This window comes from Geotrypetes seraphini, chromosome 9 (assembly GCF_902459505.1).
Source record: "Geotrypetes seraphini chromosome 9, aGeoSer1.1, whole genome shotgun sequence".
NCBI lineage: Eukaryota > Metazoa > Chordata > Amphibia > Gymnophiona > Dermophiidae > Geotrypetes > Geotrypetes seraphini.
Genome location: NC_047092.1, coordinates 145,785,010 through 145,802,874, shown reverse-complemented (window position 1 = coordinate 145,802,874; position 17,865 = coordinate 145,785,010). Strand labels below are relative to the sequence as shown.

The 17,865-nt window shown below is 44.9% G+C and overlaps 1 protein-coding gene across 1 annotated transcript in view; it reads left to right on the top strand.

Moving 5' to 3' along the window:
- CUL3 (cullin 3) overlaps nt 1–17,865 on the top strand; it is a 215,332-nt gene that overhangs the window by 132,561 nt on the left and 64,906 nt on the right. Inside the window, exons 11-14 of the mRNA XM_033959756.1 lie at nt 2,049–2,173; nt 2,325–2,421; nt 4,402–4,536; nt 17,356–17,542. Coding sequence (XP_033815647.1) covers nt 2,049–2,173; nt 2,325–2,421; nt 4,402–4,536; nt 17,356–17,542 — 544 coding nt within the window. The remainder of the gene's footprint in view (nt 1–2,048; nt 2,174–2,324; nt 2,422–4,401; nt 4,537–17,355; nt 17,543–17,865) is intronic.

Below are 17,865 nucleotides of genomic sequence, written 5' to 3'. Positions count from 1 at the left end.
TTTTTCTGGTGGCCCTCACATCTGCTCGCAGGGTCAGTGAGCTTCAGGCCTTGGTGGCGGACCCACCTTTCACAGTATTCCATCATGACAAGGTGGTCCTCCGCACTCACCCGAAATTCCTGCCTAAAGTGGTCTCTGAATTTCACCTCAACCAATCCATTGTGCTTCCAGTGTTCTTTCCAAAGCCTCATTCTCATCCTGGAGAATCAGCTCTTCACACTCTGGACTGTAAACGTGCTTTGGCTTTCTACTTGGATCGCACCAAACCGCACAGAACTGCTCCTCAACTTTTCGTCTCCTTTGATCCAAACCAGTTGGGACGACCTGTATCGAAGCGCACCATCTCCAACTGGATGGCGGCTTGTATCTCTTTCTGCTATGCCCAGGCTGGATTACCCCTTCCCTGTAAGGTCACAGCACATAGGGTCAGAGCAATGGCAGCCTCTGTAGCCTTCCTCAGATCGACACCGATTGAGGAGATTTGTAGGGCTGCCACTTGGTCCTCGGTTCATACGTTCACCTCTCATTATTGTCTTGATACTTTCTCCAGACGGGATGGGCAGTTTGGCCAAACTGTGTTACAAAATTTGTTCTCCTAAGTTGCCAACTCTCCCTCCATCCCATTGAGGTTAGCTTGGAGGTCACCCACTAGTGAGAATACCTGCCTGCTTGTCCTGGGATAAAGCAATGTTACTTACCGTAACAGTTGTTATCCAGGGACAGCAGGCAGCTATTCTCACGTCCCACCCACCTCCCCTGGGTTGGCTTCTCTGCTAGTTACCTGAACTGAGGAGACACGCCCGGACCATCGGGCGGGAAGGCACTGGCGCATGCGCGGTGCGGGCATCTCGAAACTTCTGAGTTTCTTCAAGCAAAACATGCTTGCAAGATGTCCGTATCGGGGCTCTGTCGGATGACATCACCCACTAGTGAGAATAGCTGCCTGCTGTCCCTGGATAACAACTGTTACGGTAAGTAACATTGCTTTCTGAATTTTTTAGCTGCCATGTATACTTAACAAATTTCTCAATAATACCAGTTTACTGTGTTGCCATGAAACATTTTTATAGTGGTATTTATTTTTTTATTTGGATTTTGCTCACACTTTTTTCAGTAATAACTCATGGTGGTTATATTCAGGTACACTTATGTATTTCTCTGTCACAGGAAGGTTTACAATCTAATTTTACACCTCAGACAATGGAGGGTTAAGTAACTTGCCCAAGATCACAAAGAGCAGCAGTGGGATTTGAACTGGAGTCCCCTGGGTATCAAATCTGATGCTTTAACCACTAAGCTACTTTTCTACTCTATAAAGCAATGTTTCCCAAGTCGGTCCTGGAGGTTACCTCCTTGCCACTTGGGTTTTCAGGATATTAACAATGAATATGCATGAAAGAAATGAGCATATAATGGAGGCAGTTTATGCAAATAAAGTTCATGCATATTCACTGTGGATATGTTGAAAACCTGACTGCAAGGGGTACTCTAGGACCAACTTGGAAAACACTGCTCTAAAGCACTGCATACACCTGGACCCTGCTTTTCTCTTATATTGGAAGATGGAGATTGAGTTAAATACTTCCTTCTTAGAGCCATTTAACACTTCTTAGTGCTCTAGAGCCTTTTAAGTTGTGTTTGTAAGGGGAAATTTATATACATTTCTGTACTTCATTTCTGTGTCATTGTACCTCAAGCACACCAGGTTTTGTAACAAAAGAATATTTTACTGTAAAACTGATTTGGTTTTCACATATGGTTTCCTGAAAAAAATGCAGATGTGTAAAAATACTTAGTTTACCGTCAACAAGTAGGATTAATTCAGGCACACCAATGAGTGATGTCATCAATTATCAGCAAGAGTAAAGATCTCTCTGAGCTATTTTATTGTAGAGTTCTTAACATATGTGGTCCTTTCCACACACAACAATTCCTCATCTCAGTTTTGTCCCCTCCCCACCGAAAAAAAGAGAGAGAGCTTCACAGTATCGACAGCTTCAGCATAGAGTATGCTTTACTCTTATTTTTTCCTCCTCTGTTTTGCTTAGGTATCATTAGGTGGTGTTGATCTTACAGTGCGTGTTCTCACAACAGGTTATTGGCCTACTCAGTCAGCCACACCAAAATGCAACATCCCTCCTGCACCCCGGCATGCTTTTGAAATATTTAGAAGGTAAAAAAAAAACCCTGAGTATTTTAAGTATTGTTAGCCAATCTCTTCTTGTTACTCTTCCATTTATTTTATGCGTCTCTATCTGGCAGAAATGTACTGGGGTAACCTAATGAGATCAATTGTTTTTAAATACCTTTTTAATATATTTCAGGTTTTATTTAGCCAAACACAGTGGCCGACAGCTGACTCTCCAACATCACATGGGTTCTGCAGACCTTAATGCCACTTTCTATGGACCTGTTAAAAAGGTATAGTGGTTAAAACAGTTTTGTTTTTAAATTTGATAAGTCTTAGTGTCTTGAAGAGAGAATAAATTTATTTTTGCATTTGAGTCACAACCTTTTTTAAAAAATATTTTACAGCTTTCTTAAAAAGTAAAAAAAATAGGTAAAAGTTTTCATATTCAGCTTCCACATAAGCAAGGCATCCCATTATAAAAACATTTGGGGATACCTCAGGATATATATATTTCCCTGCTCAGTCTAATGGTATTGCATTGACATATAGCCATTACTTTTTGTAATTTAGCTTGCTAAATGATATGATATGTGGATGATGTCGGGTAATTTTGCCCACATATATTGCTTGCTTATTCAGTTATCTTCAGAGAATGTTGTAAAGCAGAATTACTTAGATGTATAAAAATATATATTTTTTTCATTTTAAACATTTATATGCCATCTATACCTAAGCAGTTTCATCAAAACATGGGGGGGGATGGGAAATTTATGTTTGTCTTTTGTTTGTATCACATGTTTAGCAACTAAAGGGCGACCAGGATAATATGTATGTAACCAATTTATAAACTAACAAAACTCTGTGGAGTGACGATGTTCCCAAATGGACTTTATTTGAAAGTATCAAAATTCCAAAGGTACACTAAAATCATCCACATAAATCATCCACATATGAGTGGTGAACCGGAAGTGAGACACTACTTGCATTTGCTCACAGTGTCTCACTTCCGGTTCACCATACAATTGTTTCCCACGTACTCACCTTTATAGGACCCCCAGGGACCCCTGAAGAAGACTTTTTGTCGAAACGCAGACCATGTTGGGTCCTGTATCCCTAGCGGACTAGGTCCTTTAAGGCTCTTATGTGGATGATTTACTTTTATGTGGATGGAATTATTTTATGTGGATGATTTTAGTGTACCTTTGGAACTTTGATACTTTCAAATAAAGTCCATTTGGGAACATCGTCACTCCACAGAGTTTTTTTGGTTTTCTCTGGATTTTCTTCTTTGTGGATATTTTGGGGTCAGTTCCTTTTGTTTTTTTACCAATTTATAAACCGCATAACTTTATGTGGTATATAAATTGTTAAATACATTTAAAAAAAAATAATAATAAAATAAGACAGTAAGAACTATATCGACATTGTTTTCTGCCTCTATGTCATCTTAAACTTCATAAAAATGCTGTTACAAAAAGTCAAATTTTATCAATTTTTAAACCCGACCTTATCAATACACATCCTTAACTGACCCAAAAGGGAATTCAATAGTTTAACCCCTGGATAACAAAAAGCAGCTGCTCTGGTTTCTGCATATTTTAGTTGAACATTACTTTTCAAGAGTGAAATATTTTCTGATTTTAATGATCGACCAGGATGGTAAATGGCTACAGTCTTTTTAAAATACATTAGAAATGGGATGGTAAGCATTTGAAGTACAATTGTCAACACTTTATAATTGTGCCCTAAACATCATGGGCAACCATTGTAATTGTCGCAATAAAGGGGTAATATATGTGGTCCTAGGTACGCCCATCAGAAAGTGTACTGCTGCTTTTTTGACCACCTGTAATGCCCAATATATTTTTTTTAAAGCTTTTCCGAGATATAGTATATTACAGTAGTCCAGTCTGGATAGTACTGTTCCCTGTATTACTGTATGAAAATCATAAGGCGAGAACATTTGGTATAATAGTGCTTTATTCTTGTGGTAGTTGTGTTCAACTTTACCTTTTTGATATGCCTATAAACAAAATTTCTGTATCTTTTGAAAATAATATGTGAAAAGTTTAATGAGCTGCTGCTGATGGTAGTTTCTTTATCATTTATATGATTGGTATAGCCCCCAAACCAACCACAAGTTCACTATTTAAGAAATAAAGGGCAGCAAACAAGTTGCAGGTGATAAATTTGCATCCAAGCGAATTAGCATGACCACTATAGTATTTTTATTTACAGTTCTAAGAATATGTGTTTGTTGACAACTATAGGAGGATGGCTCAGAAGTTGGTGTTGGAGGTGCCCAAGTAACTGGCACGAATACACGGAAGCACATTCTACAAGTCTCCACTTTCCAGATGACCATATTAATGCTCTTTAACAACAGAGAAAAGTACACGTTTGAGGTACTAGTTTTATTCTAAATGTAACTTAGATGATGATCTTGAAATACTGTAGTTTTATATTTATTCCCAATAAAGATATCTCTCTCTCCTCCCTTCTCTGAATGAAAGCCTCTCACCATGGCCAAAAGCAAGATCCTCTATGCTGCACATTTTAGCTGGGGTCTTTTCCTCTGTGACATTGCTGGTAGTTTATGATTGTTCCAGACCTTAGAAACAGATCGGCCTGATTTTATAGTCTCAATATTGTCTGCTAGTGTGCAGAGCCAGAACATGTATATGAAAAGTGCAGCTTATGTACCTTCTACTGGCAGATCATGATAGTCCTTTACTTGCAGAAATGGCTGGAACAATTCTGTCAATTCACTTAATGTTTTCTAAGGCCTAGTTCAGAGGCTTCAACTTAGAAACCCTTGTAATAACTTTTTTAAAGCTTGCATGGGCAATAAGTAGTTTTTAGCATCCCTCCAGACCGGCACAGAAATGGGTGGGTTTACGTTCCTCTGCCTGCAGGTGAAGACTGAGACATTGACTTTTGGCTGTAGTATAAGTGGGCTGTGCAGTCTCATTTACAGTTGGTCTGTTCTCGGTCTCCAGCAAGTGGAGGTGGTAAGCCTGTGCAGTCTTTCCGTGGTTTAGTGTAGGGCCTTGTGAATTTGCTTAGTGGCTGCCTTGTCGCTGTTGTAGGTGCTGTATTAAGCTTGGGGAACCATTTCAGAGGTCTGTCCGACCTCGAGGATGCCACATTCGACTGGTTGAAGCCTTCCCCCCCCCCCCCCATTTCCCCTACCTCCCCCAAATTTTTTAGCATAGAAGTGCCTCAGCTATAAGCCTTGCCACTGTTAAGGCAAGGCATAAAGTTTTGAGAGCTAGTGGGGTCTGCTCATTTTTAACAAAATTGTATTGGAAAAAAAAAAACCTGAGGCAGTGCTGATCTGAAAGGAAGCTTTAAATTAGCTTTGATTGGCTTTAATTATTAACCGGCGGTTTTATTTTCCTTTGCAGCAGTTCTCAATGAGCAGAAAAAGTGCTTATCGTATGCCTGCTGAGCAGTTGACGCGACTGGCGTGTGCACAAAGTGCTCTGGCCGCCGCAAAGAGGAATCCTTGTCGGCTTCGGGTGCCAGCGAGCAGGATTCCCCTTCACACATGTTCCGCACATCGGCTGCAGGCAGTGGGGGAAGCCCGTGCTTCCCCTACCGCCCTCACAGGACCACCGACGGTCAGGGAAATAAGGTTTCTCCACCGCCAGTAGTGTTGGGGTCTCCCTAACCACTACAGCAGCTGTTCAGACCTCTGCCGCTACAGGCCTCAGGAGATTTTTTCAGCGGGCTTTTCCTCAGTTTTGGCAGGAAGCTCCGCCATGTTGCCTGTTTCAAGTTTCAAGTTTATTTGTTCTTAATGAATAGCCTATTTAAATTGCTAGGCGATGTACAACATCATAAAATATACAAATAAAAAATTGGTGTTAACATATAAACTAACTTTTGCTATGGGTTAAAACTTAACATACAAAATACATACATATATAATAATTTTTTGTTATAGGTTAAAACGTACTAGAATTGTGAGGATAAGTAGGGGAAAAGTTACAATGTTTGGATAGGAGAGAAAGAAAAACATAAAAGGGAAGAACAAAAAAGGAGGGTAATTTTAGTTACTTAAATAAAAATCGATAATTAACATGTTAGGAATCGTAAGCATCTTTAAAAAGAAATGTTTTTAGAGTTTTTTTAAATAAGGTTAGATCTTTTAATTCTCTAATGAATTGAGGTAAGTGATTCCATGAATGGGGGGCCATGACTGAAAACATGTCGTGCCGTCTGAGTCCTATAACTTTCATTGAGGGAATGGAGAGAAGATTATAAGAAGTTGAGCGGAGTGACCGTGTAGTGCTGTAGGGGATTAGCCACCTGTTGATAAATTGTGGTTCGTTAAAATTTACGGCTTTAAAAACTAAAAGCAGTAGTTTAAAAGTGATGCGATGGCTTACCAGAAGCCAATGGGATTTGATCAACAGGGGGGTAACATGTGACCTCGGGTGACCTCCCTCCTGTCTTAGAGAGCCAGGAAAAGGTTTTAAATGTTTCTCCTGCTTCTGCAGTGAATGCTTCTTTGTCGCCAAGGAGGAGAGGGGGTTACCCCTGATTTTGTTTTAGCCATGTACAAGGCTTACTTACAGGCGGCTGGGGTCCTTTGCTTTCCACATCTGCCCCTTTCAGCTCTCTTTGGCGTCTGCTCCTGCCCAGTCTTCGTCCAAGTAACTGCAGGTTTCTTGAGATGAAAATTTTTTTTTTGTTTTTGTCTGATGAGGACTTGGACCTTTTGGTTGATCCACAAGATCTTCTCAGAGGAGCGGATGAGGTGAACAGTTGTTTTTTTGGAGACGTCGGTTGGCAAGGATGCATCAGGTCATGCACATTTTTCACCAGAAAGAGCTGCAGGAGCTTATTCTTCAGGTATCTTTGGTTTTTCAGTTTGAGGAGGAAGTGAAGGATCCCTTACTTCAGAGGATCCAGTCAGCCACCCATTCTTTTCCTATGCATCAGGATATTCGGGTTGTGGTGCATGCTCAATGAAAGACTCCAGATGCACCTTTTCGCTTGGCGCGATCCATGTCCAGGCTCTATTCCATTCCTGATGGTAATAGGGATACCTTTAAGTCTCTTTGTGGTTGATGCGGTGGTCTCAGCTATCACATGTGGACATAACGGTGCCAGTTGAAGGCGGTTCGGCCTTGAGAGACTCTCAGGATCATAAGATGGAGTCTCTTCTTATGCAGAGTTTTGACGTGGCTACCTTGGCTGTCCAGGCGGCGATTTGTGGCAGTCTGGTAACCCGGGCTTGTTTCCAGTGGTCTGAGCGAGTTCTTGACTGGGAGTCTGATGTCTGGTCCTTAGTGGATCAGGAGGTGGTTAAGATTTAGCTCGATGCTACTTATCTTTCTGATCTGTTGCGGGCATCTACCAGGCTCTCAGAGTGGCCACTCACCATACCATATAACTTTGGGGTTGGTCGGCGGATGTGGCCTCTAAGGCTAAGCTCAGTAAATTTCCTTTTCAGGGCTCTTTCTTTTTGGGGATAAGTTGGATAAGCTTGTTCAGGCCTTGAGTGACTCTAAGGTGCTTCGGCTTCCTGAGGACCATCCTTGTCGGGTATCGCAGGGTAGTGTCGCCCATGGGTGTTTGCATGTTTTTCGTCAGTACCACCCTGGCCAGAGTGCAGCCTCTTTTCCTTCCAGAGGACATTTCTTTCAGCACATGCAGTTTTTTCAGGGAGCCCACAGGGGGTGTTTGTGATTCCACTAGGGGCTCCTCCGGCCCAGTGACTCGTTGCGGGTCCTTCCCCCGGTTCTGGTGGGAGCCCGGTTGCAGAAGTTTTACCAGGTTGGGCCAAGATCACAATGGATCAGTGGGTCTTAGAGGTGATTCAGGATGACTATGCTCTCGTGTTCTCCCGGCCCTTGCCAGATCTTATGTTCTTATGTTTCCTCTCTTCTCCTTTTCAGGCAGCTTGGAAGAAGTAGACTTTTCTTCAGATGCTGCAAAGATTATTGGACCTCAAAGCAGTAGTCCCAATGCCCCCTCAGGAGTTTCGTACAGGCAGGTACTCCATTTACTTCGTGGTGCTCAAGAAAGAGGAGTCTTTTAGGCCCACTTGGATCTGAAAGGTGTCCATAGGGTGCTTTGGGTTCCGTCTTTTACCATGGAGACTCTGAAATCCGTCATTCTGGCCGTTCAGTCTGGGAAATTTCTGATTTCTCTCAATCTTATGGAGGACTACCTGTATGTTCTGATTCGGGCCTCCCATCAGCGATTCCTTCGCTTTGCAATTTTAGGAAAGCAATATCAGTTTTGTGATCTTCCTTTTGGTCTGGCCACAAGTCCACTGACTTCCACCAAGATTATGGTGGTGGTGGTGGCGGCGGCGGCGACAGCCTTGCACAAGAAGGGCATTCTGGTTCATCCCTATCTGGACAACTGGTTGGAGCAAAGTCCTTTCAGGAGAGCTCCTGGGTCACGACTCGGGTTGTGGAGTTCCTGCAGTCACTGGGCTGGGTGGTCAACTTGTCCAAAAGCCGGTTGATTCCGTCTGTGTTTGGAGTATCTCAGAGTTCTCTTCGACACCAGCTTTGGGAGAGTCTTTCTTCCCGAGGCCTGGGTGCTGAAATTGTGGTCGCAGATTTCACTTCCTGATGGATTGTCATTGCCCTCAGGTGCAGGATTTTCTGCAGGTCTTGAGGTCAAGGGTGGCCTCCCTGGAAGTGGTAAGTTGGGCTCGGACTCACATGCATCCCCTTCAGTATGCTCTCCTTCAGCGGTGGTCTCTGTAGTTTCACGATCTGGACTCTCCGGTCCCTCTTCGAGGGATAGTTTTTCGCAGCCTGTGCTGATGGCTACAGTCTTCTAATCCAGTTCAGGGGGTGAGTTTGGATCAGCCCCAGTGGACAATGCTTTTTACAGACACCAGTCTCTTAGGTTGGGGAGCTCAATGTCTCGGTCGCTCGACTCAGGACATATGGTCACCGGAGGAAGCGTCCTGGTCAATCAATTTTCTGGAGACCAGAGCCGTTCGGTTGGCATTACTTGCTTTCTAGGCATTGCTGAAGGGCAACTGGGTTTGGCTTCTCTCGGACAATGCTACAGCTTGGCTTACGTCAGTCGTCGGGGGGGGGGGGGGGAACCAAGAGTCATCTAGTACTTCAGGAGATGTCTCTTCTCGTGGAGTGGGCAGAGACTCATCTTCTGAACATTTCCGCTTCCCACATAGAGGGAGTGGACAAATTCTAGGTGGATTTCCTCAGTCGTCATGTACTGGATCCCAGAGAGTGGTGACTCGGCCTGGAAGCCTTTGAGTTGATTGTTTAGGCCTGGGGCCGGCCAGTCATGGACCTCATGGCCATGAGTGCCAATTAGAGAGCTGCACGGGAACGGGGATGACGGGAATCCCTTTGGGTCACAGGGATCCCGTGGGGACGCCCCCTAGGGTCGCGGGGATCCTGTGGGGACGCCTCCGAGGGTTGCGGGGTTGGATCGCAGTGCACTCGAGCCGCGAGGGTAGTCTCCTTCTCCTTACCTGCCCTGTCGCAGCACACAGCCGAACGGAAATCTTCCCGATGTCAGCGCTGACGTCGGAGGGAGGGCTTAAGCAAAGCCCTCCCTTCCTCCGACGTCAGCGCTGACATCAGGAAGACTTCCGGTCGGCTGTGTGCGGCAGGGCAGGTAGAGAGAAGGCAATGGCCTACGAAAGAGGGGGGAGGGGGCGGTCCGCCCCGGAGAATGTGCACAGCCGGTCAGGTCCCCCGATCGACCGACAACAGGCCGGCCGACAAATCTCCCTGCCCTGTAGCCGCGAATCTAAATTACCTCTTACAGCAGCTTCACTACTCCAGCTGCTGTAAGAAGGTAATTTAGATTCGTGGCTACAGGACAGGGAGATTTGTCCGACCGGACCTGTTCTGTTGTCGGTCGGGTGCAAAAGCGCCACAAAGGTGGAGGCAGGGAGGGAGGAAAGGTGGAGTGGAGAAGAAAAGACGCTTAAGGGGGGAGAAGGCCGCTGAAAGCACTGGGGAAGACAAAGGGGTGGAAAAGAACGCTGAAAGGACATGGGGTAAACGGGAGGAAGGGGGGGGAAGGACCCTGAAAGCACTGGGGAAGACAAAGGGGTGGAGAATGCCACTGAAAGGACATGGGGAAAACAGGGGTGGAGAAGGCCGCTGAAAGGACATGGGGAAGACAGAGGGGGGAGAAGGCCGCTGAAAGGACATGGGGAAGACAGAGGGGGGAGAAGGACGCTGAAAGGACATGGGGAAGGCAGAGGGGAGAGAAGAATGCTGCCTGACAGGACATGGGGAAGATGTTGGGGGAGAAGGACACTGAAAGGAAATGGGGAAGAGGGAATGGGAAGAAGACGCTGGCAGGGAAGAAGACAGAGGTGCTAGACTATGGGGGGAGCGGAGGGAAAAAGATGGGTGCCAGACCAATTTGGGAGGGGGGAGAAAGGGAGAGGCACAGTAACAGAGCAAATGGAAGACACAGAGAGAAGAGAGGCAGTGGATGGAAGGAATTGAATGAGAACATGAAGAAAGCAGAAACCAGGCAATAAAGGTAGGAAAAAAATTCTTTTTTTTTTTTTTTTTGCTTAAGGATAAAGTAGTATATTAGTTGTGTTGATAAAAATTTATAAACATTAGAGGCTCTGGTAGAAAACCGTTTACAAAGTATGTATTCTTCCCAATTAATATTTCCAAATTAATAAAGTCTTTTTGCTTATTTTTAAATGGGTTTCTACCAGAGCCTTTAATTCAGTAGCATAATTAAATGAAATAACTATTTCTGTAGTTTATAGGGACAGGCGGGGACGTAGGGGATTCCTCGCGGGGACGGGCGGGGACGGAGGGGATTCCTCGCGGGGACGGGTGGGGACGGAGGGATTCCTCGCGGGGACGGGTGGTAGTCCTCACGGGGACGGGTGGGACTTTGGCGGGGACGGGTGGGATTTCTGTCCCCGCGCAACTCTCTAGTGCCAATGCCAAAGCACCAAGGTTCTTCAGTCGGCATAGGGATTACCAGGCCAAGGGTCTGGATGTTCTGGTGCAATCTTGGTCGACAGACGGCCTGCTGTATGATTTTCCTCCGTGGCCACTGGTGGACAGTGTTCTTCGCATTGCTCGGTACGCAGGCCGGTGATCCTTGTGGCTCCAGACTGGCCCAGATGCCCATGGTACTCACATCTGGTTCGTCTTCTCATGATAGATCCTCTTCCGCTGTCAATATCGCCAGACCTTCTGACTCGGGGTCCTATGCCAGTGTTCGATCCGGGTCCCTTTTGTCTTATGGCATGGCTTTTGAAAGGGAACACCTAAGTAAGAAAGGTTATTTGAATAAGGTGATCTCTACCCTCTTTGGTTCTCGGAGACTTTCCACCTTTCGGGCTTGTGTGAGTTTAGTGTCTCTTTGAGGAATGGTGTGATTCCCCTTCGTGCATCTTTGCCTCACATGTTGGAGTTCAGCTGAGTGCCCATCCAGACCTGCTTATGCAGGGTCCGGTCTCCATGGAGGATCCAAGTCGCTTTGCTCTTAGACATGGGTCTTAAGTGCGCAGTCTTAAGTTATTCTGCTGTGGTTGTTGACACTTTTCTGAAGTCTAAGAAGTCATCCACAGTTTCTGCTTACGCTAAAGCATGGAAAGCTTTCCAACATGGGTGTGCTCAGGACTAGGTGGACCCTTATTCGGCTCCGTTCTCAGGGATTCTTGCCTTTCTGCAACCTGGACTTGATAAAGGTCTTTGAGTCTAGGTAGCCGGGCTCTCTTAAGTTAGAGCCTGGGATCATCATTCCTCTTTAGCGTCCCATCCTGATATTGCTAGATTTTTGAAGGAGGGCTCGTCGCATCTGATCACCATTCAAGCAGTCGTTCCCTTCCTGGGATCTCAACCTGTTGCTGTCTAGTCTTGCCAAGGCTTCTTTTGAGCCCCTTCGGGATGCTCAAGACCGTGTTTCTGGTCGCTGTTACCTCAGTGTAGCGGGTCTCGGAACTCCAGGCTCTTTCTTACAGAGAACCATTCCTCCGCATCTTGGAGACTGGGATTTCCCTGCATACAGTTCCTTTCTTCCTGCTGAACGTGGTTTTGGCTTTCCATGTTAATCAGGAAGTACATTTCCTGCTTTTCAGCCTACTGGTTCCAGGACACAAGATCGCCTTTTGAAGAAACTGGATGTACGCAGAGTGCTTCTTCGCTACCTGGAGGTCACTAACAAATTTAATTTCTCTGACCATCTGTTTGTGTTGACTCATTCTGTTAAGTGGGGTACTCCCGCTTCTAAGGCCACGATTTCCAGATGGATTCGTAGGGCCATTTCTTCAGCCTATATTCTTTCTGGGAAATGATCTCCTGTTTCTATAAGAGATCATTCTACCTGAAGTATGGTTTCTTCATGGGCCGAAGCTATAGCTGTCCTCTATACACACGTTTGCCAAGTTTTACAGAATGGATGTAGCGACGAGACAGGACTCTGCCTCTGGGTCCTCGGTTTTATGGGCCAGCGCAGCAAGCCCACTCTAGCTTTTTGGGGACTGCTTTTGTACATCCCATCTGTCTATAATGTCTCACGTATTGCACTGGAAATAGAGATTATGCACTTACCCTGGTAAGCTCTTTTCCAGTAGATAGGTGAGACATTCTAAACTCCCACCCTGTACTTCCTGCGTCTGTCTACTGTCTGAATCTGTTTATGCTTCTCCCAAGTTGTTTCTTGGATGCCTGTCGGGCTGGGAAGAATACTGTATATATGTTACTTTTTATGCGGGGGTAGTTTCTGAGCTCCTTTGAGACCTTTGTTGGCTGTTTGCAGTTGATGTTCTAATGTTAGTTCTTGAGCAGAACAGTTGTTGCTAAACTTGATTGCCATGGGTGTCTACTTCACGTTGATTTGGTGGCTCTTAGTGCTTGGGTACTAAGTGTAGGTAGAGCTAAGGAGCCCAGTGAAGTACAGCGAAGTTCAAAGTGTCGTACAAAGAAAAATTTCTGAATGGATTCCTTCTGCAGATGGCATGTGGCCATAAAGATGCTACCCATCTGTCTAGAACAGGGATGGGCAACTCTGATCCTCGAGGACCGGAATCCAATTGGGTTTTCCAGATTTCCCCAATGAATATGCATTGAAAGCAGTGCATGCAAATAGATCTCATGCATATTCATTGGGGAAATCCTGAATACCCGATTGGAATCCAGCCCTTGAGGACCTGAGTTGCCCATGTCTGGTCTAGAATGTCTCACCTATCTACTGGAAAAGAGCTTATGGGTGTTAGGTACCTCTTTTTATACGGATCTCTCTCTGGAGCGGGATCATTTCTATCCTCTTCATCTCTTGTATCTCCTCCATGCCCCGTTCTCTAAACTACCGCGACCCTGTAAGCGTAGTATTTTGTTTCGGTCCTTGTGGACAGTGTGGCATCAAATCCTTCGGTTGTGGAATCAGGACGCTCATTCTAGTGTATTTCTACCGTTGGCGGGGAATTTAGCTTTCCCTCCGGGGGTTTGACCCTCCGTGTTCGGTCGTTGGAGGGCGCGGGGGGGTGGAACAGTTGCGGCATGTTCTGCGGGATGATGGGTCTCTCTTACCTTATGCTGAGTTGGCGGGGAGGGGGGTCCCTGAGATAGGCCTTCCATTTGCCTATTGTCAACTTAGTCACTATGTGGCTTCCCTTCAGGGGACTTCCTTGCAGGGGGATTTTGGGACCCAGCTCTGTACTTTTTTGGCTGCAGATCCTGATACTAGGGTCTCTATATCTGCTTTGCATGGCCGGATTCTGGCCCTTTGCCCGCCTAGGGTTTTCCCTGGTATTTTGGAGGCATGGCAGCGGGACTTGGGTAGGGAATTGGGGGACAATTTCTTGTTAAAAACCCTGAACCGAACTGCGGGTTTGGTACATAGTGCTGAGTTACGTGAATGTCACTTTCGAACTGTCCTGAGGGCCTATGCTTCCCAGAGTTGATACTCAGTTATGCATCCGCTGTACGGTGGAGGTAAATTCTTATTTTCATGGTATTTGGAGTTGTGAGGGGATTCAGACCTTCTGGACGGAAATGGTCTCCTTTTTACAGGGCTTGTTGCAGACCCCTGTGCCAGTATCCGTGCAGTCTATGCTGTTTGCCCATTTCTCATTCTTGTATATGTACAATTCTTATGAAAAATTATTTCTTAGTAAATGTTTTATTTTGGGGAAGAAATGTATCTTGTGTTGCTGGCTGTCATCTGAACCACCTTCATTCTGGTACTGGAGGAATCGCCTTCATGAACTTATGGGATGGGAGGCCCGTTTGGCTCGTCCTTCTCGACGCCGGAGCAGAGATTTTGTTCACACTTGGACTCCATATTTGAACATTTTGACTCCTGAGAGTCGTAGTCGGGTCTTGAATAGACTCCACCTCTGAACCTGTGCTTCGCGGTGTCTATGCTGTTCCCTGCTTACGAGTTTATCTGTATCTGTGGGGGGATGGGGAGGGGTGGGTGGGGGGTAGGGGCTTCTTTGTTGGGGGGTGGGGGTATGGTGGGTCCGGGGAGGACATAAGAGTCCAGTCCTCCACGGGTGTTTGATGAAAATGTATCCCATGGTTGTTATTGCCGTTGTATTTACTGTTGCTTAATAAAATAGATTTGAACTAAAAAGGTAAGTACATAAAAAGTACATAAAAAAGATTAGAAACATAGAAAGATGACGGCAGAAAAGGGCTATAGCCCATCAAGTCTGCCCACTCCACTGTCCCACCCCATTAAGTCAGAGTGCTGCTCGACCCACGTAGAGATCTCACGTGGATGTCCCATTTATTCTTAAAGTCGAGCACACTAGTGGCCTTGATCACCTGCACCGGTAGTTTGGTGGATCACTGGAACAAACTACCGGTGCAGGTGATCAAGGCCACTAGTGTGCTCGACTTTAAGAATAAATGGGACATCCACGTGGGATCTCTACGTGGGTCGAGCAGCACTCTGACTTAATGGGGTGGGACAGTGGAGTGGGCAGACTTGATGGGCTATAGCCCTTTTCTGCCATCATCTTTCTATGTTTCTAATCTTTTTCATTTTATTTCTCAAAAATTATTAAATAGCTAAGTTTGATATGTTGAACTTGAATTTAGATTAAATTAGTGTTGTGGTTGATGTAAATAAGTGAATTAAAACCAGAGGATTAATCATTGACGAAAGAAAAGTTCCCTTGTTATCTCCCCATCTCTACCCAAAATGACATCAAAATCTCATTTTCAAAATCATCCAGTCAGATGAAGGCAAAGTTGTTCTGCCCCAGTAAGAAAAAGGATCAGTAAAAACAAAATGATACCAATCAACAGGAAAGAGCCATGGGTTGGCTTTTTTGTTGTTTTTGGATTTTTTTTTTTTTTTGGGGGGGGGGGTTAAATAGAAGTTCAAGTAACTGAACTCCATAAGTAAATCCATTGGAAGGCTGTTCGATAATGTAGGAATAACCACAGAGAATTCTCTTGTTTTATTTAAGAATTCCTATACTGGGACAGACCAAAGATCCATCAAGCCCAGTATCCTGTTTCCAACAGTGGCCAACCCAGGACTTATTGATACTAGTAAAAATTATTTTGGTCTCTGATGAAAACTTAAATTCATGTACAATCCCACTCTATTCCTGGACTAGTGGGTTATTTTTCCCATACTCGCCAGAGCTTGTAGGAAGCCTCATTATACAAAGCCTTGAGCCCCTCCCATCTTACCTCAGGACTGTCCCCCAGGAATCCAGTTTCTTCCCTAATAGCCAGATTGTAGGAATGTGTCTTCTCTGCTCGTATTTATTTCCTTTAAATTCAGTCTTTTTGTTCGTGAATTCCACCCTTGTGCTGCAGAGGTTCGCTGTGGGGACAGCTCTGGTTGCGGGAGATCTCAGACTTTGAGGAAAGACTGTTTCCAGGGGTTTGGCTGCCTGGCACTGCATCCTCTGCACAGCTTGCACTTTCGCATCAGGGCTCGGGGATTGTTCCCGTGGGAGCTGGTTCACCCCATGTTAATCTGCTAGTGGGTTTGAGTGCAGGCTCCGTGGAGTTGTGTCCGGGATTGGGGCTGACTGTGCCCCTCCACCAGGTCATGTGTGTGGTATGTTCTGTTTACTGAGATCCTGTTGCTTCTCTCCAAGCCAAAAATTTCTAGTCTCTCTTGTCTGGGCCTTAAACCCCTGAGGTGTTCCCTGGTCGTTCATCCAGATGCCCATTTTCTGCGGGGCACTCTGAGGCTTCACCCCCACTGTGGATCCCCTGTCCTACTTAGAATCTCAACCTGGTTCTCCAGTTTCTGGTTCGACTGCCCTATGAGCCTCTAAACAAGCATTCTTTGGAGGAGATTTGCAGGGCCGCTACCTGATCCTCCTTGCATACTTTCTCCAAGTTTTACAGGATCTGTGGTGGCCAAGCAGGATGCTGATTTTGGTTCCTCTGTCTTGGCAGCAGGCTCATCAGTCCCACCCTGACTTTCTGGGACTACTATGTTACATCCCACTAGTCCAGGACTAGAGTGGGATTGTACAAGAACGAGAGATTAGGTTCTTACCTTTGCTAATCTTCTTTCTTGTAAATCCACTGTCTTCCTGGAATCCACCATGTGATTTCCTGATTTGCCGATTCTGTCTTTATAAGTACTGGTAAGCTGGATTTCTGTTTTCTGACCTGCCTTTATAAGAGTGCCATCAAAATGGGTTTAGCACTTAGTTGTTTTTTTTTTTGTTTTTATTTTTTGTGGGAAGCGCCTCCTTCTGACAGTGCAGGCTGTCTCCTTATTTTTTTTGTCATTCAGGTTTCTAATGTTTAATGACCTGTTTCAATTGTTGCTGTTCGTTCTAAATTTCTTGTTACGAACAGATTAAGACTTATTTGTCAGGGAGTGTCCCTGTACCCTTTACTTTGCCTTTGTCCTCTACAGATGTTTCTGGCCACTTTGTTACAGAATGGATTCTTGGGGGGACAGTCCTGAAGTAAGAGGGGAGAGGCTCAAGACTGTATAATGAGACTTCCTACAAGTTCTGGCGAGTATGGGAAGATAACTCCCTAGTCCAGGAAGAGTGTGGATTTACAAGAAAGATTAGCAAAGGTAAGAATTTAATCTTTCATTAATAATTCCAAAGTGTTAGCTTTGTTGGTATGATATGACAATAAATGCGAGAGAGGTTTCATTATAAATTTGAATGAAAATGTATTGATTTTATTTAATTTCTGGTTAATTTATTTGTGATATGTGGCAGTTCTCTAATCCATTATTTTCTGGCATTGTAATAAATAATTTGTATAAATGTCATTGATTTTCAGGAAATTCAGCAAGAGACCGACATCCCTGAAAGAGAGCTTGTTCGGGCCTTACAATCCTTGGCATGTGGCAAGCCAACACAGCGAGTTCTCACAAAAGAGCCCAAGTCAAAAGAAATAGAAAATGGTCATGTATTTACAGTCAATGACCAGTTTACATCTAAACTGCATAGAGTCAAAATACAAACAGGTTTGTGAATATGTATTTGATTACTGGAAATTTTAATTTGGGAATAATATCAGAAGAAGATAATGTCTTAGACTGTACTCAGAATATTGCATCCAATTCCAGTGGCCATATATAGAAACATGATAGCAGTTAAAGGCCAAATGGTCCATCTAGTCTGCCCATCCACAATAACCATTATCTCTTTCTCTCTTCGAGAGATCCCACGTGCCTATCCCAGGCTAGAGGTGGTCTAGAGCAGTGGTTCCCAACCCTGTCCTGGAGGACCACCAGGCCAGTCAGGTTTTCAGGATAATCCTAATGAGTATGCATGGAGCAGATTTGCA